Source organism: Glycine soja, chromosome 17 (genome assembly GCF_004193775.1).
Source record: "Glycine soja cultivar W05 chromosome 17, ASM419377v2, whole genome shotgun sequence".
Classification (NCBI taxonomy): domain Eukaryota; kingdom Viridiplantae; phylum Streptophyta; class Magnoliopsida; order Fabales; family Fabaceae; genus Glycine; species Glycine soja.
The window spans coordinates 12436165-12460309 of record NC_041018.1 but is presented as its reverse complement, the minus strand read 5'-3'; the positions used below and the strand labels follow the sequence as shown (position 1 = coordinate 12460309).

At 32.5% G+C, this 24145-nt stretch overlaps 3 protein-coding genes across 14 annotated transcripts; 1 reads left to right on the top strand and 2 right to left on the bottom strand.

Moving 5' to 3' along the window:
* The first annotated feature begins 767 nt into the window (after window positions 1-767).
* LOC114392348 (nicotinamide/nicotinic acid mononucleotide adenylyltransferase-like) lies at window positions 768-22502 on the top strand. 12 transcript variants are annotated; one of them, XM_028353451.1, is made up of 14 exons: window positions 768-1245; window positions 1339-1414; window positions 1588-1643; window positions 17824-18000; window positions 18109-18155; window positions 18253-18332; window positions 18447-18517; window positions 19330-19415; window positions 19704-19787; window positions 19978-20062; window positions 20626-20705; window positions 21463-21564; window positions 21919-21977; window positions 22072-22286. In XM_028353451.1, the coding sequence occupies exons 4-14, from the start codon at window positions 17892-17894 to the stop codon at window positions 22160-22162; spliced, it is 894 nt and encodes a 297-aa protein (XP_028209252.1). In that variant the 5' UTR covers window positions 768-1245; window positions 1339-1414; window positions 1588-1643; window positions 17824-17891; the 3' UTR covers window positions 22163-22286. The 12 variants fall into 12 exon arrangements, with proteins under 12 accessions (XP_028209252.1, XP_028209251.1, XP_028209247.1 ...); XM_028353450.1 differs by having other exon boundaries at window positions 18106-18155; XM_028353446.1 differs by having other exon boundaries at window positions 775-1245; window positions 18106-18155; window positions 18444-18517; window positions 22072-22502.
* On the bottom strand, window positions 1706-4748 carry LOC114393588 (cysteine-rich receptor-like protein kinase 10). Its single transcript, XM_028354941.1, has 8 exons — window positions 4737-4748; window positions 4573-4649; window positions 3447-3510; window positions 3283-3358; window positions 2609-2745; window positions 2294-2504; window positions 2046-2185; window positions 1706-1918 (listed from the first exon to the last, which is right to left on the bottom strand). The coding sequence occupies exons 1-8, from the start codon at window positions 4746-4748 to the stop codon at window positions 1706-1708; spliced, it is 930 nt and encodes a 309-aa protein (XP_028210742.1).
* On the bottom strand, window positions 6244-9799 carry LOC114393587 (probable L-type lectin-domain containing receptor kinase S.7). The gene is made up of 2 exons (XM_028354940.1): window positions 9715-9799; window positions 6244-7085 (listed from the first exon to the last, which is right to left on the bottom strand). The coding sequence occupies exons 1-2, from the start codon at window positions 9797-9799 to the stop codon at window positions 6244-6246; spliced, it is 927 nt and encodes a 308-aa protein (XP_028210741.1).
* Window positions 22503-24145: the final 1643 nt, after the last annotated feature.

Sequence of the window (24145 nt, the reverse complement as noted above, 5' to 3'; positions counted from 1 at the left end):
AATTTATTGATCTTAAATTATTTTTTATAAGTCTCACAATAGATTAATTTTTAATATTTATTTACACTTTTTGTGTAGAGATATTAATTTTTTTTTTGAAAACATGTACAAATCTTATTTGTTAGTGTAGAAGAACAGATTTTTAAAGTGAAAACTAATCCTCTTGCTTCAATAATAAATTTTAGTAAGATCAAATCTTACATAAAAGATCGGATTATAAGAATACTTCTTAGAGATACTCTAATGAATTGAAAAGAGAAACAAATATATGAAAAAAACAAGTAAATAAATTAAAAGATTAAATTTGATTTTTTTTCAAAAAGTCAATAAATTTTTTATTTACAACTCTAAATGCGATATGTAGGTCTCATGATAGTTAACTTGCAATGATTAACAATTCATAAAACAAATAATTAAACTAGGTACTAGTGTTTTTGCTCAAATTACGATGATATTAAATTATGATAATTTTACTTATTTGTTAGCAAAAATAACAAGAAATTTAAACAACACAATCTAGTAAAAATATATATTAGTAATTGGATAAAAAGAATGAAATTCAACCACACCACACTACAACTATCAGTTAAATCATTTCAGCAATCCAAGTTATTATTTTTCTAAGTGAATGGATTAGATTGAATTTAAATGTAAATGAATTAGATTTTATTATATTTTTAATAATGACAGTGCTTTATTAAGAAGAAGGGTCAATAGGCCTAACTAATACTAAGCAGTTGGGGGGAGGGGGGATTTCCTCAACCCAATATCTCTCTTTAACAAAAAAAGAAGCTAATTTGGCTAAATTATCAGCAGCCTTATTTGGCAATCTATTTACAAAATTGAAAGAATGCAGATTTCTATAATTTATCAACAGAGCAGAGTGTTGGAGAACACCTAAAAAGTCGTTCCAACCATCAACAAGTCTCTTGCAATCCCTTCCAAGTCCATCTGAATGCAATTGCCTCTGCCACGTGAGGTTTATAACAGCAAGGAATAAACAAAGACCAAGCCTTAAGACGGTCATGGCCCAATAACCGCCTTTGTACAAAGAGAGTTCCTGCACGTGCCACACACGTGAGTGTGTCTTTTGGATTCGATCACTTCGACATCTCCCATTGACGACGCGCTTGCCCTAGCAGCAGCTTCTCTCCTCTGCCGTTTGCCGTGCTCCGCGCTCCTCGTCCGTTTGTGCCTGAGCTCCCGTCCATGCCGCCCATGTAACTTCCGTTACCACTCACAAAGGTCCTACATCTTTCCGATATCAGCTTCTAGTAAAATACCCCTTTTACAATTTTAACCAACAAAAATACTTAGTTTTTAAACTTTGGAAATCAGGCAGATAACGTGGTTGGCCAATTTCATAAACTTCAAAAACCTCCACCTCAGGCTCAACTATCTGACTCAACTTCAGGTAGTTTTTAATTTTTTTTTTTAAAAATGATTTCAATTTTTAAAAGTATAATCATAGGTTATGCTAATTGATTTGATTTGCACGCTGCTGCAGCAGGGGTTGAGAGCATTTTTGCTTGTTTTATTGTGTTTATAGTGCCGTGCTTTTTGTCTTATCTAGTGCTGTAATTGCAGAGGGATCACATCGTGAGCTTCCTTCGCTTAACATTGTTCGTAGTGCTTTTGTTAAGGTATGACTAATTTCACAGTTTGTTTGATCATGTGTCTCAACAATCTTTTTGGTTTTTTGTAGTTAAATTCTTAGCAACTGTGTGTTGTCCTTGGTTGGGGTTACATTGTTAGCATTCATGAGCATAATGGTAGCCGTGGTTGGTCTGTCCACTAAATTTTCTTGAACACAAAGTAAACCAATATGAATACATCTCATCATTTCATTTCGTGAATTGTTGTTTAATGATGGATCTACAATATTTATAGCTGTCTGCTCGTTCCAACTTCTCCATGCCTGCAAAACATTGTTATTAGGTCATGGATTCCACTTTTACGTTATTTTTCTGGAGCTTGTAATAGTCTAATCCATACTTTTAATTGACAAAGTAGAAAAAATAGTTAGTGACAAAAGGAAGACTTACGAAACTTAGTAGATCCTCAACATTCTCCCCATGATGAATGCCACTGTCTTTTTGGCCGCTTAAAATCTCAAGAACTAGTACACCACAACTGAAGATATTGTAACGACTTTCCCAATCCAATTGTGCTTTCATGTTTGGATCTGCATATACATCCATCAGTTTTAATTTTGTGTGAATAGTTAGGCTTTGTCTTGAACCACAAGTGAAATATAGAGAAGCAGTCTAACTATGCAGTCATTCAGACGTACCAAATGTGAAATAATCAAGGCTTTTATTAGGAACATATTCATAGACAAGTAGCCTTTCATTTCCTTCCAAGCAGAAACCAAGTAGCCTAACTAAATTTCGGAGCTGAAGCTTGGCCACTAAAAGCACCTCATTCTTAAATTTGGTATCTCCTTGGCAAGAATCTCTTGACAACTTTTTAACTGCAATCATCTGCCCATTAGAGAGCCTACCCTGAAAATGGATCTCGGTCAGCTATGGCAAATATTTTGCTAACTGGTGGTATAGCATATTTTGAATTTTGATGATGTGTATCTAAATTGGACAGAGTTACTTACCCTGTAAACAACTCCAAATCCACCTTGTCCAAGTTTATTAGAATCAGAGAAGTCTTCTGTAGCAACTTGTATTGTGTTGAAGTTAAATTGCAATGACTCGGCAATTTTAATTTCATCCTCAACTTCATCTTCTTTAACTTCACATAGGAAGCAAATTTAAACTATTTAGTACTTCAAATATGATATAACTGATTCCTTCACTAGCTTGGATGCTTGGCCAGTGATTGTTGACTAGCTTGTTATCAACAACAAGCAATTTACAGCTCCTGATTCCTTCACTTTCATTTCCTGCAGTAATTTATCTATCCATAAGGCTTGACAAACACTCATAGAAGCAACTGTTGTTGTCATTTAACAATTGCCAGTCTTTGAAGACACTATAAATCACCAATTAGAGCAATCTACTTGAGAATCTTATTTGAGTCCTAAACTGCCCATCAAATCAGAATAGGATTGCAAAAAACCACGATAAACAATTGTTATACAAAAGGTTATCTAGTGAGAAATTTCTAACAAATGTATAATTAGAAAAAGAAAAATATAAATAAAAAAATATGAAATACTGAATAACACAAACTCATCCTTAAACATATAGAATGCTTGGGGTGTGCATTGCGGCCCCTTTTTCTAATTAATAATGAAAGCTCACTGCATTGACTTGAAATTTTTGTCACCAGGCGCCTTGCTTTTTAAGGGAATGTTCTCGAAACACATAGTCCAACTTTCACTAGCACCAGTAGCAGTCAGCCTCTATATTAGAGATGATTATATCTGAAGATAAATCAGACATTGACCAATTATTGATATCCCCTTCAAAATATTCTGATAAGAAAACAACCAAAAATGGTGTAACAAGATCATTTATCCCCTGAACATATCCACTTGCAGGATGTCGAATGGCCCTGGTAAAAGATTGGGAATTGTGTTAGTGAAACAAAATAAAATAACAAATTAGTAAGCATTTGTAAGTCAATGACAAGGGTTAAAGAGTTGCAGAGTTCTGTCATGGATAAAGACTGAAGCCAGTACAATTCATGTCTGCAGAATTGTTATATACACAGTATATACAGCAGCTTCTAAGCCGAGCTTATTCTCATCCAGCTGTCATTCTGTTATTGAGAGCTGTCAATTAGTTATACTGAATTGCTGATGATCTGCACTAGGATTTTGTTTTGTATAAAGACTAGTCACCTCTGTATTACCATTGAGATTTAATAACATCAAAAATCATTTTCAGTTTTCAATTCTCCCTATTTTTCTCTCTGCTCTCTCTCTCTCTCTACAATCCTATATTTTTTCACACTTTCTGTTCATAATTAATAGTTCAAATCACTCTGAGAGCAATGGACATAAAATGGGAAAGCTAGACCACAATGGTCTATTGTGGTTCTGGCACCTTTTTTTTTTTTTTTCCTAAGTCATGGCTCAAAAATGCTGCTAAGAAGAAAGCAAAAGCATATAGTAAGACTAGATCAACTATTTCAAACATCTCCTGAATGCATAGTAAATATGCATCAGAAGGTAACCAACCATCTTGCTGATTTCTAGAAGGGTTGTGTGATCATGCCCCTCCCAAGGCCCCTCCTGAGTATCATGTAGTATCATAAAACAGTTACCAGTTTACCTAAAGGAGATGTAGCAACTTGGAAACACATTAATACCCAACTTTTTTCAGACTAGATTTAGCACAGTGCCCAAAAAGCAAGTATACGTCACACCTTATAAAACTGGTATGTACTCAAATGGTTGTCATATCTGTAATGGATACAGATCCAGTACCGTATTTGTTGGGTACATATTGGTGCATACCCAATACTTAGGAAGTCACATTGCATGACTTTCGTAGCCAAGCTAAGAGTCATCTTTCAACTTAAAAAAAAAACTATAACGAAGAACAAGTGACTAAGAATTATATTTGGCCAACAAATGGATAAGAACAATATCTAACCATGGATAAAGAATACGTTCCAATGATTTCTGAACTTCGCTGCTGCTGGAAGAATGGAACATCAGGAACAGTTCTTGGACAATCAACACCAATCTAACAAATATACAATGACAACAGTAAAAAACAAGGACAGTATTTTCATGAATAATTAAGATAGGAATATATTAAACCTGGGAATACCTGACGAAGCATGTTGACCTCATCATCTGAACGTTCTGTGTCAGGAATATCATAATTTTATTTTCTTGTTCTTACTAATTCTAACATCTTTAGCCTTCAACCCTTTTTGATGGTTTGCTCAATTACCATGACTTTCCGTTCCTTGAGACTGGTATAAACTTGTGGTCAAAAGCCTTTTGCTTTTGTTTCTGCTTCTTGGACACAACGTTAACATGGGTGTGATATAATATGACATTAGGCTTTATATTGAAGTCCCTTATAAAATGATCCGTGTTCTTGCATCTGATACTTGTTGAACTTGAACAATTTTCTTTAATTGCTTCCGGCATAGGTTGGTCATTCATCATTTTCTTCCAATAATCCCCCAGGTCTTTTCTTGCATGGCTTAAGTTGATGTTGGCAACCTATTTAGTAGAGATAACATAAAAAAGTCATAAACCATGCATCTCTGTTTCAAATTTTAAATCAAATGAGTTGCTTCAGAAAAGCTTACCAGGAGAAGAGACAAGATTACGAACAATGCAGAGATGGGCTTCAATCCTTTGCTAAGATGTGTGCTCCTCCTTACAGCATGATTAAGATTAATTATGCTCTAGCTACCTTCACAACATAACATTTTTCTTTTAGTACTTGTTATCCGAGACTAAAACGGACCAAATGTATATCTAGGAAATAAGTTAAAAAGTATACGTGCAATGATTAAAATATAAAGATTGTGCAAATATATGGAATAAATGAGTAATTAAATAAAAATAGAGTAGATTACAGTTAAACTCCCTACTTCAGGTTTTGGTGAGATTGTACAAACTCCCCTCTTTTGTAATGCTTACATCAATCCATTATTGGGATGATGTACATGTAATGTTTTTTAAAGTGTAACATTTACAATGGTATGCAAGGCTTTAACATGCTCATTGCCTCTTTCCCCTACTTCTCCGTGAGTATCTATTAAGATTTACTTTTGTTTCAGTGAAGAAAACAATTCCATATTATTTGTATTGAAAATTAAGTTGTCTAGCAAACTGCAGTAACCAAAATATACCATTAAGTTTGGCACACAGAATGAGACCAAGGCCCGTATTATTAATAGGGCTCTGATTAAAAATTCTGAAATGAAACATTACAGCATGATTGCTAATTATTGCTAGTCAAAAGCCTTTGTACAAACCCGATCAGCCTAATCCTACTTGGTAGTAGTAGTAATATACAAACATCTATGTCAATTTTCTACTTTCCTCATTCTGTACAAACACCATGAGAATGAGAGCACCTAAAACACGGTTTTACTTATTAGAACTATGATCAAAACAAAACAAAACAAGCTTTGTCTGTTGCGCTTTGAACATACTTAGCTTAGCCACATGAAATTCAGTGTATTAGCTCTGTGAATGAACTATCACTATGTAGGATATGACTTGTTAGTTTTTGAGACTACAAAATAGTAGAGTAGAGCATTATAAATGATCCCTGAAAACAATTAAAGAATGAAAAGAATAAGTTGAGTTGATCAGTCAATTTTGATCTTGCACATAGACTCTTGATCCGCCTCTGAAACAATGTCCTCAATAGTGAGAGGCAGAGGTAGGTCAGAAGAAAAGGTGAGTGTTGGCTTCACTTTTGGCACAGCAAGTGGTGCAGCCTCATTGTTTAGAATTTGCAGCACTCTCCTCATGGAGGGTCTCTCAGCACTATCAGGATTAGCACAACTCAACCCCAAAATCAACAATTTCCTCATCTTCTCCTCCTCAAACTCCCCATTCAACCTTTTATCAGCTGCCTCAATCACTTTTCCTTCAGAGTGAAGGCCCCAAACCCAATCAATCAGATTCAACATCTTATACCCTTCTCTTTCAATTGGCCTCCTCCCACAAGCCACCTCAAGCACAACCACCCCATAGCTGAAAACATCAGTCTTATCAGTGGCTTTTCCATACTGAAGATACTCAGGTGCAAGGTACCCCATTGTTCCAGCAGTTAAAGTGGAAACAGGGCCCTTATCATGATCCATAAGCTTTGCCAGTCCAAAATCCCCTAACCTAGGGTTGAAATTTCCATCCAGCAATATGTTCCCAGCCTTAATATCCCTGTGAATCACTCTCTGCTCACACTCTTGGTGAAGGTAAACCAGCACAGAAGCCAACCCTAGTGCAATGTTTTGCCTGTGAGACCAACTCAAAAGCTTCCCCCTTTCAGGTTCCTTGTAAAGCATCTTGTCCAAGCTTCCATTGGGCATGAAGTCATACACAAGCAGCAACTCCCCCTTCTCAACGCACCAACCTTGAAGCTGAACCAAATTCTTGTGCCTCAAACCAGCAATGGTGTTGAGTTCATCCAGAAACTCAGTCTTCCCTTTGTAATTTAAAAACTCACGTTTGTGAAGCTTTAACTATCTTAAGACTTGCCTAAAATTGATTTTGCAGTAAAAAAAGAGGACTTACCTAAAAAAACTATCCTAAAAAAACTCACGTTTGTCAAGGAAAAAACTTTTGACCCACACACAAAAGAAACATATTATAGTAAAAAATATTTAAGCCATGAAGGAAAAGCAAGAGTGGTTTTAATTTATATTTTTGACGTTCTCCTTTTATCCTCCATTCATATTTTTCTTGTGTACTTGATAAATAAAAACTTTTTCCACAGTTCATGGATGACATCCTTGTACTGGGGCATAATCCCACACATACCAAAGAATAGGAATCCTCACAAAGAGAAGGGACGCAAGAACATTCTCTCTCTCCTACTAATTTTTTTTTATGTTCAACTTTTGTGATTACATTGTAAAGTGGTGATCACTGTGGGGACAAAAAGCACTATAAACACTTGGATCCTACATGAGCAAAAGAAACATGGAAGATACTACTAGCTAATTATATGAATGTTTTATTTTCACTTCTACTGACCAAAAGTAATTTTGTCAAATAAATGAAGATTCTTATTTGTTATATTTACGGGGGTGACAATAGTTTATATTTTGGACTGCAAAGTAAACATAGGTGTAGCACACAATTATGCAAGTATTGGAGGCCCCCTTATGTAAGGCTTTATAATGTAGGGATTGTGGGGTGATTGTTCTTCTGAGGGGGGTGGCCCCTGTCTGGTGGCCTTCTCAAATTATTGATATTGGTGTCATGTGTTGCTCTCTTCACCTTGTTCAACTTCTTTTGGTGCTCATTTCAGGGTCATGTCACCAGTAGGGGATCCACTTTTTGCAAAAAAATTAAAACTAAATATTGGTGGGTAACATGCCTTGCCATCAACCCCGTTCATTATGAATGACTGTTAATCCTACGAAAGTAATGATCTCATTTCAAGATATGGTTGAAGCATATCAGAACATGTTTTGAGGAAAACCAAATTAAAATTTTGAGAGAGAAATAGTGTAGTCCTATCTCACTAGCCCTTTATGCGACATGCATGTTGTGCTATGGTGCTCAAGGAGTGAGTGAGATTATTCAATCCTTCAAGTGAGAGTGTTTTGGAATATATTTGTGGTCACTTTAAGTCCATCCTTGCAATTACAATCAACAGCGATTCATTTAGCATAAGCAATTTGATTTCATTTTGTATGGTTGTTGGCCTTAGAATAGACCAATGTTCACTTTTTGTAACATTACTGTTTTCTTCGTACGAATTGGTTCCGTTGATAAGTTTTCCTTAGAATAGACCACATTATTGGTGCGTGCTAATGTGCTGGTATATAACTAGAGAGTTGTCATTTGTCCGCTTCTTTTGACTTTTTTGGTACCCATCCACTATAGTTAGCACTAATTTTGTATTCTGATGGTTTTGAAAGTTAACACTAAATCATGAAGTCAGCCATCCGTTGATTGATTTTTTTTTATACACTACTTGTATTTTTCATTAAAAATAATGTTCAAATATATAAAATTATTATAGGTGACAATTTTTCTAATTACTGTATGCTGACAATTTAAACTTGAAATTAATCTTTAGTTAAATTAAATAATTTTGTGTTAATTGATTCATGTGTATGGTTTCATTATTATAATGTCCTTGTTCCAACAAAGGCTATGACAAAGCATTTTAAAAAGCCCGGGTTTACTCAAATCCAAAGCATGACCAAAATAGTTGCCAACTAGGGACTAAATGTAGGAACTGATAGTTTTCTTTGTTATGGTTTTTGTTTTAAAATTTATTGATAGTCTAGTTGTTTCTAGTCCAGTCCATTTATTACGGCTAGAGAACTGGAAATCCTGAGAAATTATTATGATTGACTTACATACCCAAAAAACAAATGAGTACTCTACTCACATATATCAGTGGCATAACAAATTGCTCCAGATCATGTATATAAATTTAAAACGAACTTTTATGGGATTAAGTGGAGAGATAAGTTGGAAACTTAGTGCAATAAAGCAACAGAGTGATAGAAAGTAAACCGAAATTAGTAATTGCTATTGCTAGGTCATTTTGAGGTCCTTCCATTCTGACTTTTGTCTATGTTTAGAAGAAATTCGTTGGTTAAACTATTTCTTTGTGCCTTATAGTTCCTATTTTAAATTTTAGTCGTTGCACCATTTTAATTCAACCATTTTAATTCTTAAGTGATATTTAATTAAAAATATATACCTATTTTAGAAGTATATCTTTGTAACTATGAATCATAGTTCTATAAATACATTTTTGAAATAGATATATGTAATTTCATAAAGACATATTTGGAAAACAAAATGGGTGTGCTTCGTTAAGAAAAAATGATATAATACATAACTGAGAGGTAGAAAGGAAGGGTATAGGGGTCTACTTAGAAAAATAGGGTATAAATAGTAAGAGCCGAAATTTACTTGTCAAAAGGAGTTCATGTGATGTGCACTGACTCGTGAGGGTGACAAAGAGACCCTAACCCTTCTCTGGGTTAGAGAGAGACGTTGGCTAAGTGGCAAATTTACTGTAGGGGGTTAGTTTTAAAAACTATTTACCATTCAGGGTCTGTTTGCAAAGTTTTAACATTGGGGACCTGTTTTTTCAATGGATCCCGCAAGTGGTAATGGCGGGATGGCTGTTCCGCCATCTGCAATGACGAGAAGGATGGGTGCCGCCATTGAAGATGGCGATAAGCTTGCTTACCTGGAGCTTGAAGTGGTGATCTCGCCAGTTGGAATGGCGAGACATGCTAAGCAAGCCCATGCCGCCACTACGAATGGCGGAACATGCCAACGTGGATAGTCTTGCCCTTAGCCTCTGCGAGACACCTTCACGTGTCTGATGTCCCCCTTCACGAGGTCTGAACACCAGTCTGAATGCATGCAAGGTTAGGATTGCAGAGTTAGTCTGAAAAGCCTATTTTGGAGGAGGTGAACGTTAAAATTTTAACGTTGCTGTGAACGTTTTCACCTATAAAAAAATGCTCATCAACGTAATGCTTGCCCTTGCTGAGTTCTTCCTCTTTCTTCTTGAGTGTGAGCTTTTGAATCTGAGTTTTTCGTTGGTGTGAGTTTCCTTGCTTTCCTTCTTGCTGTGAGCTTGTCCTTGGGGGTTGCTTTGTTTCCTTCAAAGTTTGGTGTGTGCCCTTATCCTCCATAAAGTCTTGGTAAGTATTTTTAAAGTAAATACAATTTGTATATTTTGTTAATTATATTATAAAAATAGTAGGTTAATTAGTATTAATAGATATTGTGTTAGTATTTATATATTTTGTTAATAATATTATATATTTAAGTTAGTTAGTATTACTATGTATTGTGTTGTTAATTTTTATGTATTAATAGATATTCAAATGTTAGGTGAGTTAGTATGAAAAATTTATTTGGTTAGTTAGAATGAAAAATTTATTTAATTGTTGTATATATTGTTAGATATTATACGTGTGATATATATATATGTGAAAATATTATTTGGTTGAAAATAATATTTGGTTAATTAATATGAAAATATTATTTGGTTAGTTAGTATGAAAATATTATTTAGTTGTTGTATATATTCTTAGATTTTCTACATGTGATATTAACTTTTGTAGCATTAGGTATATATTTACATGCATGATACTTTAGCCAAATAAATATATATACACGCATTACCCTTTATTCAAAGGCACACGTAATATTAGTTTGTGTAGTATTAGGAACAAGTTAATATTAGCTTTAGGTATATTTGTAAATTTTAGGCACACCTAAATTTTTAGTTTTTATAATATTAAATACTTACACGTAAATAAATAATTGTAACATAAGTCTAAAATAAGATGTGACGTTTTGGAAAATAAAATATTTGTTGTAATTTTACTTTTTTATTTTATTATTTTCTAAAAAGTTCAAATCTTAAGGTAGATGAAAAGAATGGAAACGAGCTCCATTGTGAAAATGATCATCCTAAGTAGTTGTGCTTTAACAAAAGAAAGTTAAAGTTAAATCTCAGAACAAAAATCTCACCAAAAAACAAAAAACAAAGGAAGTTAAACAAAGGAAGACGTGAGAACACATTTAAATTTATATTATGATTTTGTATGTTATATATAAATAATACAATTTTAAATAAATGAATTGATAAGTTAATATTATTTGAGTTAATTATTTTTAGTTAGAATGTTATATATATTATTTGTTAATTTTAGTTTGTAGGTTAATATTATTAGATTTAGGAAATTTACGTGATTAAATATATAATACATTGTACATTATTATTATTTTTGTATTACACGTTTAAATAATTTTTTGCATTTCAATATTTGTATTTTAATTTATTTGGTAGTCCATATTTTATTTAATTATTTATTTGCAAATTGTAGAATATATTATGTTATTTAATTAAATTTGTCTATGTGTATGTATTTGAAAGTATTTGTAGAATATATTTAAATTTTATTATTTGTATAATATATTTTGTTATTTATTTAAATTTGTCTTCACATCTATTTTAATTTATGTATAGAATATATTCAAAATTGCTCAGTTTTATTTATTACAAATTTATTTATATATATTTAATAACGTTTTTATAAATGTGCGTAGTTTTATTTATATTATTTACAAATAATGTATAAATTATTTTGGGAATTTATTGCAATATCAATGACATCTTCATCGTCGTGTCCATCACATATTAAAATTAAGTCTGGCCCCATCGATGCTGATGTATTATGGATGCAACCTAAGCATGTTTCAGAACATGTTTGGAAGGTGGAAGAAGATCGAAAATTACATATCGGACGAGTTGTTCCTACGTATCAAGGGGAAGAAAAAATTCCAGAGCAAATTTTTCCTTTTCTTCGACAATCTGGTTTCGCCTGGATTATCAAGATGGGATACTTAAAAATAAATGTCTCATTAATTAGTGCTCTGATAGAAAGATGGAGGTCGAAAACACATACGTTTCACATGAGATGCGGAGAGTGTACTATTACTCTCCAAGACGTCTCTGTATTGTTAGGTATAAGTGTGGATGGTTTATCATTAATCGGTCCAACAAATTTTGATTGGACTGATTTATGTGAGGAATTATTGGGAGTCGAACCACAAGAAGGCGAAATTAAAGGTAGTGTGGTTAAATTAAGTTGGCTGGCTCACCATTTTGCACAAATAAATAACGACGACGAAGAACAAGTACGAAGGTTTGTCCGTGCATGGATACTGAGATTCATTGGAGGTGTCTTGTTCGTTGACAAAAGCGGTAACAAAGTTTCGCTAAGGTACCTTCAATTTTTATGTGACTTTGAAGAATGTGGCACATATGCATGGGAAGCTGCCGTACTTGGTTTTCTATACAGAGAGATATGCAATGCCATTGATTATAAAACTAAATCAATTTGAGGTATGTGCATCTTATTACAAATGTGGGCATAGGAACGATGTCCAACCTTGGCTCCAAAGAGGACTCCTTCCCAAGTAGAAAATACACCATTGGGGCACATGTTAGTCATTTTTAACAGCGTTTTTCATTTCAATAGAATAAATGGTTTTAGGGTATATTAAATTTTAATCTTTGTAGGTGGCTGCAACGTGGAAACCAACATATCGACAATGATGATGTGAGAGTTTTTCGTCGTAAGTTGGATATTATGAAACGTCATGAAGTAAGAACATGCTATTGTATTTGTAAAATAAAAAGTTATGTGCTATTTTACTAAAATGTTCACAACTATGTTGTTATATGCCGTTTGTGTGAGAGTCTTACACATCAAGCGTTATATCATTGTTGCGTCCCGTTTGTTTAGTCGGAAGTCTCGCGTGGTACGCGATGGTGCCACTAATTTGTTTCCAAGTTATTGAGTGGCATCAACCGGACAGAGTATTGAGACAATTTGGGATGCAGCAACCAATTCCAGAATCTCCTTCACAACCCTTAAACATTCATGGCATAGCATTAAAAGGGAAACATGACGAAAATTGGGGGCAATTGTTCGCCCCAATGATTCATCAGTGGAATAATCGCCATGCATTTAGGGTCGACGCTTATTCCCGACAAGAAGGCCTATTGAGCTTTAACTCGGACTACATGGTCTGGTATAGGCGAAAGACAAAGATGCTTGTTGGAATTGGGCCATGATATTGTTGTGAAAGGGTCATTGTGGGCCATGAAAAATGAACTTGTGTTTTCGCAACACCACCAAACGATTGCTGGCTTGCAGAAGTATCAGTGTGATGACCCTGAAAAGGGTACTGATACATCTGTGTCGGATACTAAGCAAATGTTTGTGGCGTGTAATATATTTCATGGCCACGCTCCGCCATTTGTTGGGAATATTCTTTCGCTTCAACAGTTTCCCTTCGTCTGTCTATGCCCTGAGTTTCAACACTCGACTAAAATATGTGAAACTGTTGTGTGGGAAATTGACGCTCTGACGCAGGACCAACCATGTGACACTAGCTCAATGACTCTCTCTTGCTCTTCGGATAAAATTGTAATTTTTTTCAGATAAGGCACGAGATCATCAATCGTCCATGTATTCCTCCCTTGAGAAGACATCATATATTGTAATGTCTCCGTAATTTCAGCCTGCAATTATTAGGGTAAGAAAATTAATGGCCATCATTAAAAAAATGTTCATGGTTAAATATTCAAACAAATTAAAAAAATACCAATGTAGCCGTGTTTGCATTTTGTGGGTCAACAAACATCTTTGTCTTTCGCTATACCAGATCATGTAGTCCGAGTTAAAGCTCAATAGGCCTTCTTGTCGGGGATAAGCGTCGACCCTAAATGACTTGGCGATTATTCCACTGATGAATCATTGGAGCGAACAATTGTCCCCAATTTTTGTCATGTTTCCCTTTTAATGTTATGCCATGAATGTTTAATGGTTGTGAAGGAGACTCTGGAATTGGTTGCTGCATCCCAAATTGTCTCAATACTCTGTCCGGTTGGTGCCACTCAATAACTTGGAAACAAATTAGTGGCACCACCGCGTACCACGCGAGACTTCTGACTAAACAAACGTGAGGCAACAATTATATAACAATTGATGTGTAAGGCTCCCACACAAATTGCATATAATAACATAGTTGTGAACATTTTAGTAAAATAACACATATAATTTTTTATTTTACAAATACAATAGCATGTTCTTACCTCATGACGTTTCATAATATCCAACTTGCGACGAAAAACTCTCACATCATCATTGTCGATATGTTGGTTTCCACGTCGCAGTCATCTACAAAGATTAAAATTTAATATACCCTAAAACCATTTATTCTATTGAAATGAAAGACACTGTTAAAAATGACTAACCTGTGCCCCAATGATGTATTTTCTACTTGGGAATGAGTATGTCCACATTTGTAGTAAGATGCGTATACCTCTTAGTTTTATAATCAGTGGCACTGCACATCTCTCTGTATAGAAAATCAAGTATGGCAGCTTCCCATGCATATGTGTCACATTCTTCATAGTCACGTAAAAATTGAAGGTACCTTGGCGAAACTTTGTTACTGCTTTTGTCAATGAACAAGACACCTCTAATGAATCTTAGTATCCATGCACGGGCAAACCTTCGTATTTGTTCTTCGTCGTCGTTATTTATTTGTGCAAAATGGTGAGCCAGCCAACTTAATTTAACCACACTACCTTTAATTTCACTTTCTTGTGGTTTGACTCCCAATAATTCCTCGCATAAATCAGCCCAATCAAGATTTGTTGGACCGATTAATGGTAAACCATTCACACCTATACCTACCAATACAGAGACGTCTTGGAGAGTAACAGTACACTCTCCGCATCTCATGTGAAACGTATGTGTTTCCTGCCTCCATTTTTCTATCAGAGCACTAATTAACGAGACATTTATTTTTAAGTATCCCATCTTGGTAATCTAGGCGAAACCAGATTGTCGAAGAAAAGGAAAAATTTGCTCTGAAATTTCTTCTTCCCCTTGATACGTAGGAACAACTCGTCTGATATGTAATTTCCGATCTTCTTCTACATTCCAAATGTTCTGAAACATGCTTAGGTTGCATCCATAATACATCAGCATCGATAGGGCCAAACTTAATTTTAATATGTGATGGACACGACGATGAAGATGTCATTGATACTGCAATAAATTCCCAAAACAATTTATAAATTATTTGTAGATAATATAAATAAAATTACGCACATTTATAAAAACGTTATTAAATATATATATAAATAAATTTGTAATAAATAAAATTGGACAATTTTGAATATATTCTATACATAAATTAAAATAGATGTGAAGATAACTTTAAATAAATAACAAAATATATTATACAAATAATAAAATTTAAATATATTCTACAAATACATACACATAGACAAATTTAATTAAATAACATAATATATTCTACAATTAACAAATAAATAATTAAATAAAATATAGACTACCAAATAAATTAAAATACAAACAAATATTGAAATACAAAAATTTATTTAAACAACGTGTAATACAAAAATAATAATAATGTACAATGTATCATATATTTAATCACGTAAATTTTCTAAAACTAATAATATTAACCTACAAACTAAAATTAACAAATAATATATATAACATTCTAACTAAAAATAATTAACTCAAATAATATTAACTTATCAATTCATTTATTTAAAATTGTATTATCTATATATAATATACAAAATCATAATATAAATTTAAATGTGTTCTCACGTCTTCCTTTGTTTTTTGTTTTTTGGTGAGATTTTTTTTCTGAGATTTAACTTTCTTTTGTTGAGGCACAACTACTTAGGATGATCATTCCCACAATGGAGCTCGTTTCCATTTTTTCTCATCTGCCTCAAGATTTGAACTTTTTAGAAAATAAAATAAAAAAGTAAAATTACAATAAATATTTTATTCTCCGAAACGTCACATTTTAATTTAGACTTATATTACAATTATTTATTTACGTGTCAAGTATTTAATATTATAAAAACTAAAAATTTAGGTGTGCCTAAAATTTACAAATATACCTAAAGCTAATATTAACTTGTTCCTACAAAAAGCTAATATTACGTGTGCCTTGATTAAAGGGTCATGCATGTATATATATTTATTTGGCTAAAGTATCATGCATGTAAATATATACCTAATACTACAAAAAAGCTAATATCACATGTAAAAAATCTAACAATATATACAACAACTAAATGATATTTTCATACTAACTAATCAAATAATATTTTCATATTAATTAACCAAATATTATTTTCACATATATATATCACATGTATAATATCTAACAATATATACAATTATTAAATAAATTTTTCATTCTAACTAACCAAATAAATTTTTCATACTAACTAACCTAACATTTGAATATCTATTAATACATAAAAATTAATAACACAATACCTACTAATACTAACTAACTTAAATATATAATATTATTAACAAAATATATAAATACTAACACAATATCTATTAATACTAATTAACCTACTATTTTTATACTATAATTAATAAAATATACAAATTGTATTTACTTTAGAAACACTTACCAGGAATTTATGGAGGATAAGGGCACACACCAAACTTTGAAGGAAACACAACAACCACCAAGGACAAGGTCACAGCAAGAAGGAAACAAGGTCACAGCAAGATGGAAAGCAAGGAAGCCCACACCAACAAAAAACTCAGACTCAAAAGCTCACACTCAAGAAGAAAGAGAGAGAACTCAGCAAGGGCAAGCATTACGTTGATGAACATTTTTTTATAGGTGAAAACGTTCCCAGCAACGTTAAAATTTTAACGTTCACCTCCTCCAAAGTAGGCTTTTCAGACTATCCCTGCAATCCTAACCCTGCATGCATTCAGACTGGCGTTCAGACCTCGTGAAGGGGGACATCAGACACGTGAAGGTGTCTCGCAGAGGCTAAGGGCGGCACTGTCCACGTTGGCATGTCCCGCCATTCGTAGTGGCGGCATGGGCTTGCTTAGCATGTCTTGCCATTCCAACTGACGAGATCACCACGTCACGCTCCAGGTAAGCAAGCTTATCGCCATCTTCAATGGCGGCACCCATCCTTCTCGCCATTGCAGATGGCGGAACAGCCATCCCGCCATTACCACTTGCGGGATCCATTGAAAAAACAGACCCCCAATGTTAAAATCGACCCTGAATGGTAAATAGTTTTTAAAACTAACCCCCTACAGTAAATTTGCCTTGGCTAAGTCGCAAATTCTTAGGTCTGAGAGAAACCCCAATCTTTCTCGGGGAGTTGGCACCAGCCAAGCAAAAACTGGGTGGCGCATAGGTCTCTCTAAAAACACATTACTATTGGTTCCTACTAAATTACTCTTGACCTTTACCGGTCAATAATAATTATCAAACTACACTTCTTCACCTTACCCAAAATACTCCCTCATTTCCTGCCCTTTTTTCATTCATTCATTCTTCTCTCCCTCATTCTCTTTTCTTCTCTTCACTCTTTGGTGAAGGTTTTTTTTTTCTATTTTCGTAAACATAACATTGTACATTTTTACACAATAAAATCACGATTTCATTTTTTTTTTGGTTTTTGGTTACACAACGGAATCATTATTTCGTTGTGTGACGCATTTGTAACACAATGAAATTGAGATTTCATTGTTTTACAAGTTCTCCCCTCATGTAATTATATAACGGAACCATGCACCTTATTGAATGGACCCTTTCAATGTTGCGTGAAGTATGGTATGGGCATGGAGTATTGAAATTTGACGTCTTCGTGTTCAACGCACTTGTTCTCATCAATTGTATGTGTAGTAAGTATTCTTTTCATTTCATTCATCGTCTTATTGCGCACGTCCCCCATCCTCGGCTTCTCCTTCGTGGAGCACTCTTACTCCGTCACCCAACACATCCAGGTAAGGATCTCTCTGTAATTTTAATTCATTGCAATGTCTTTTTAGAATCACAGCAGAAATTAAAAATTTGTCTGAAACCTGTTTATGCTTTCTGTTGGCAAATAGTAGGGACTAATTTGGAATTTATTAGAAAGGAAGACAAGGATGAGATTCATGTTTGTAATTTGAGCTTGAAACTCCATCTCTTCGTGCTTAACTTATTTGGAGCTTGTTTTAATGGATTTCAGCATTGCTTGTTTTTAATGGTTTCAGGTCATGGATGTTCCACTGCCACTGGATAAATTGGCTTTAGATTTGATTGATAATGAGCCCTCCCCTGCAAACATGAGCAAGTATGTTCCTGTCTGTATTATTTTTTTATTTGTTTATTTTGTGAGGGACTTTTCTTTTGACCTTATTATGAAATAATTATGACATTCTTTTTCTGTCTCTCATTAAAACAGCAGCAGGATATATGTAATTCTGGTGGCAACTGGAAGCTTTAATCCACCTACTTTCATGCATTTACGCATGTTTGGTTAGTTGCTAGCTCCGATTCTTTTTTCTTTCATTTCCTTAAGTTTACAGTGCAGAGACTTGTTATTCTACTGCCCTGACATCTATACTTCTTTGGTGCTTATAAAACTCATATTTGAATAATTTTAACTCCTTCCACTCCTCTAACAAAAATAAGTGACATCTTGAAGATAAGTTCATTCTTGAAAGTATTGATTATTGAACAATTTGGCACTTTTCTATTTTTTCATTCAGTGTAGAAGAATTAAGGGGAAAAAATTAAGATCTCATATACATCATGTGAAAAAAAAAAGTCAATGGTTGCTTAATAGTGTAGTAGCCAACACTGCATGCATGATAATCACTTTACCATTTACAGTGGTTTTTGCATTTTGTGATCAAACCATATGTTAACCATTGGTAAAATATACTCACTATAAATTATATAATAATATAGGCTTCTTTGTCTACTTGAATTAATATTATAATTATAAAAGCCATATACATATAATTGAATTTGTTGTTCAAAATTCTATGTTGTACTTACTACATAGATGTTCAAAAGAGTTGGGTTTGCCTGGGAACAATTCATACCAGTGTATCTTCTTGTATTGTTAGCTTCCTTGAGTCATGATCTCCAAGTTTCTACTTTCTTAATGAAGGTGAATGGGAGTATATATTGAATATTCCCTCTAATTCACTTCTAGTACTACTTGATGGAATTTCATTAACTTAATTTCTTGAATTATGGAAATTTAATTCTTAGTTTCATTTATTTTTTGCTAGTCTGATTTTTTTTAAAAAAAAATTAAAATTTGTGGGTGTTATCCTTAGAGCTTGCAAGAGATGCATTGAATTCAGATGGCTACTGTGTAATTGGAGGTTACTTGTCTCCTGTGAATGATGCATACAAGAAAAAGGTATGAAGTTGTCAAGCAAAGAGAGAAAAAGATTCCTCATTTATTATATCCATACATGCGAGTTTGTAAAACTTGTTAGCAAAATAAATGAATAAATAAGGTAAAACTTATGCTTGACATGTGAAAAACACTGAAACACTTGACTGAGTTTTTATTTTACTTCTTTCAGCAAATAGATCAAATCCTATGATTATATTGATGAAATTATGATTTTTATTAATCAAGTGATGCTATTAGTTTCACTGCCACATGTTGGTCTAATTGTATTTTGCTTGCATGTTTATATAGGGCCTAATATCTGCTGAACATCGAATACAATTATGTCATTTCGCCTGCAAAAGTTCAGATTTTATAATGGTTGATCCATGGGAGGTAATTACTCTTTTATCAGCTAGATTGCTTGTCTTCCTATTTTCTGTGCATGTTAATAAGTTTCATTATCCATAGATTTGAATTTGAAAGACAGTGCTTTGATGTCATGCGTGTTGTGAGAAATTTTGGCTCTCTAGCTAACCTTATTTATTAATATTTTGCATTTTTATCTGGCTATAAACTGCTGCAGGCAAGTCAGAGCACATATCAACGCACTTTAACTGTTCTCTCCAGAGTCCACAATTCAGTTTGTGAGACAGGGTTGGTATCTCAAGGTATGCTCAACAAACAAGCCTTCAATAAAATCACATACTCTAATTGCCATTTCAAATTGCTTCCCTGTCCCATCTTAAAATTCAAAGTAAAGGAAGAAGTGACACTAACACCAGCTCTCTTAATCTCTTTTAAGAATGAAATACTAGTCACATTAATGATAATCCGTACTGCTGATGAACTTTTAAAAAAATGTGCTAAGTGTTAGGAATACTTTGTGATTTAAATGATTAATATATGGATTTTAATGTTTGGACATGTTTTCCTGTCGCTGGCATTAGGTGGTCATTTGACTCTAGTATTTTGTGGGAATTTCTTAGTACTATATGGATGCATGATTGGATGGGCAATTTGGTTCGTATGGCGCTAAAGCCTTCAAAAGTTATCTATCATCTATCTTATATATATGTTCATTGACTTAATTGTGATTTAGTCTAAAAGGAGCATTAATAGTTCCTTCGCTTCATTAATTAAAGATACCATGCTAGATTTTCATTTCTTTCTATACACGTTTTTGACAATGTTGTAACAATACAATGATTTGCTTTTGTATTGATTAGTGTAGAATCCCTCAAGGTCATGCTTCTTTGTGGTTCTGATCTCCTTCATTCTTTTAGCATTCCTGGATTCTGGATTCCTGACCAGGTACTATAACGGAAAAATCTAATATTATTTATCATGGATTAGTTTCACATTGAGTTATTTGACAATTCTTGGAACAAAAGACCTTGTCCCACCTAATAATTTGGGTAAACCAACCTTAAATGGTCGTGGAATTGAAAGTCAGGAATTATATTGATTTTGTGTTTTTATTGTTAGAATTAACAAGCTTATTGAGTAATTTGTTCTTATTTCTTACCACATAGATACAAGGCATGGGTGGAGTATGGAATAGGAGTGTCAAACTAATGAATTGGATAATTTTTTTGAATTGAAATGGATAGCCAATCCATTTATGATCCATTAATAATGTATTGCAAAAATCTAATTTATCCATAACTTATTTCATAGAAAAAGGTCCATCCATTATATTTTATTTTTTTCAAAACAATATTTTTCTAAAACAAAGTTTAATATTTGTACACATTCTTACACTGAAATACCATAGAATCCAATATTTGTCTCATAAAGACCTATGTCCAAGTAATGAACTTGGAACTACTTGATTCACTGGATTGCAAAATATGTTGGATGGTTCATTATCTATCCAATACCAAATGGTAATCCAATTCAAATAATGTATTAAGTTTTATTTTTATAATTGAATAGATTGATTGGTTGATTTATACTTGATGGATTGGACTGTTAGTGGATAAAAAGATTGAATTGCCACATATGTTAATGAATACTAATTTGCCATAGGTTATGGAAACAATAAACTGTAATTGTTTTTGTACTTTAGGTTAAAACTATATGCAAAGATTATGGAGTAGTCTGCATTCCCAGGGAAGGACAAGATGTTGAGAAGACTATATTTAAAGATGACATTCTGAATGAGAATAAGGTATATCACATTTCAAGCTTGTCCTATTTCCCTATATGCGTTTAAAATGAAATGTGGCTTATGAATTTTGGACATTTTCAAATATCTGTTTGCTGTGTATTTGACCAAATTAAGGTCAAATTATAGACCAACTTATGAAATCCTTCTGTGATGTCCCATATACTTCGAGGACACTAGTACTATATAAACTATAAAATATATATATTTTTAAATATTCAGTAATGAAACAAAATTCCTGGGATCAGACTTTGTATTAGCGTTTTGTTATGTGAACAAGAATAAGAATTAGAATGAATTGCTTGTCTACTCAGCTTTTATTCATATTTAAATTTAAATTTCCACTATTTTTTTTAGGATAATATCAAAGTTGTGAATGAACTTGTTCCAAATCAAATCAGCTCAACCAGAGTAAGGTAATGCTATGACATTGTTTACTTTCAAGAGTTACAGGACGATAATTTTTAAAAAAGAGACGTTCAATTTTCTTGTCTTTTTCTCTAATTTCAGGGATTGCATTGCAAGAGGACTATCTATAAAATACCTTACCGCGGATGAAGTGATTGATTATATCAGAGAGCAACAATTATACTTGAACTAATGATAAATTATTACTACTGTTTTTCATTACATTCTGTAGACATGGGTCTTTGCAAGAACCACTGTGCATCGCTATCCGAGCCAATTTTCTATAAACAGATGATTTTTCATTTTTGTGTTGTAAATTTGCAGATAAATAAATATTACATAATTTATGTAATCGAATTGCAAATACTACTGTTGAAATTGCAACCTAATGCCTTTAAGACTTTGGGTTAGATGTAGTATATTAAGTTTATTTGTTAAGGGTTGATGGGGATCTCTGCAATTTGTTTGTGTAAAAAAAAATAAAAATTGAGCCGGGGATATTCTTGATTGGAGCCCTGATATATTGAAATTTATTCAAGTAGTTGGTTGTTCTCAATAGAAAATTTGTTAGTGTAGGCATAAACTAGCTTTTATCCCGTGGTGATGTTATAAGGTAGTAAAATTTAGTCCAATGTCATTGTTCGTTTTAAGGTAGTAAAATTTATTAAATAATTAAGTGTCAACACAGATTTGATGGTAATGTAAAAAATTTAAACTGAAAGTACCTCCAAATTAAACTTTAGCTAAATAATATTATATAATCAATTACTGAGCACATAGGGGCACGAAAAAGAGACTCAATACTTAATGTATTAATTTTTCCATACATTTTAATACTTAACATATTAATTTTTCCATACATTTTAAACTATATACATCATCATAAAGTGTTTAATATCCTTGTGGTAATGAATAATGGCATATTAACACTTTATGATTTCAAAGATTTAATTTATATTCATTTTTTCTCTTTTACCATATCACTTATTATAAATTTATATCTATATAATTTTTTTATCTGTATAAATCAAAGAGAGAATTTACAATAATTCATTTATTTTATTCAACCATCCGAATCAGATCTTTTTAACCTATGTCTATATAATTTCATTTTATTTTTTAGGTGTCAGCTAGAATTTGGTGTTTGCCCAATATCATTTTTTTGCATTATAAATTGCAACCTTTTGTATCACCACTTCCCAACTTCAAAGAGAAAATTTACAATAATTCATATATTTTATTCAATCATTCGAATTAGGACGATGTCTAGGGTGCGAAAGTGAAACTTCTTTCACACCCAACGCAAATTTCCAAAAAAAAAGCAAAAGTGAATTCTAATAATTAAAAAATGAAATGGTTTAGATTTTGTGATGGCAACCGGTTATTACAATCGGTTATAATGTTTTTTATAAAGAGGTGTACTGCTTCGATTTTGAAGTCACTATGCATTTAATGAAAGGTATGCTGCTTCGATTTAACGCATTGTTTATTTTTTTGAAAAAAGAAACACATTATTTAGTAGTGTTGAAAAAGAAAAGAGACTAATTATAACCGATAATTAAAGATTAAATGACAAACTTCTGCAAAAAATCCTTAGTCTTTTTTTTTCACAGTTTATAAAATAATCTTCAGTTTATAAAAATTTTAGTAGACTATTAATTATATTTTAATTAAAAAATATAATAACTAATAAACAATAACAAATTCAAAAGATAAGCATTTAAAAATTAAACTAAATTTTTAAAATAAATTCAGTAAATTTAATTTTATTATTTCATCATTATCATTTAATTATAACAAACATTTATATAAATTATTTTATATTATTTCATTTGAAAATAAATAAATAAAATACTGTTTTTAATAATAGAATTTAACTTTTATAGAATTTTTTATGGAATGTAGGTAAAAACAATTATATCGTAAAAAAATTAAAATTTATTATTAATATATTTTATGTAATTATTATAAAAATAAAAATATTTTTTTTCTTCTAAAAAAGGTAAATGGAGAATATTGTTTAAAAATTCTATGAAATCCTACTATATTTATATTATTGTATTATCTTTAAATTTAAAGTAAATTAAAATATTTGTATATATTAATTTTTTATTAAAAATATATGTTAGAGTGATTTAATTTAAATAATTATAGTTATCTCGTATATTTGTAGGAT

Coding starts and splice junctions, on each gene's coding strand:
- LOC114393588 (XM_028354941.1), bottom strand. Junction 3,359..3,446: donor ATCTTGTTACACCATTTTTG/GTTGTTTTCTTA, acceptor TCTCTAATATAG/AGGCTGACTGCTACTGGTGC. Junction 2,746..3,282: donor CTTAAAAAGCAAGGCGCCTG/GTGACAAAAATT, acceptor TCCTATGTGAAG/TTAAAGAAGATGAAGTTGAG.
- LOC114393587 (XM_028354940.1), bottom strand. CDS start 9,799: ATGGCGGCACCCATCCTTCTCGTCATTGCAGATGGCGGAACAGCCATC. Junction 7,086..9,714: donor GGGATCCATTGAAAAAACAG/GTCCCCAATGTT, acceptor TAAATTACAAAG/GGAAGACTGAGTTTCTGGAT.
- LOC114392348 (XM_028353446.1), top strand. CDS start 17,892: ATGTGTAGTAAGTATTCTTTTCATTTCATTCATCGTCTTATTGCGCAC. Junction 18,518..19,329: donor CATGCATTTACGCATGTTTG/GTTAGTTGCTAG, acceptor TGTTATCCTTAG/AGCTTGCAAGAGATGCATTG. Junction 21,565..21,918: donor ACATTCTGAATGAGAATAAG/GTATATCACATT, acceptor TATTTTTTTTAG/GATAATATCAAAGTTGTGAA.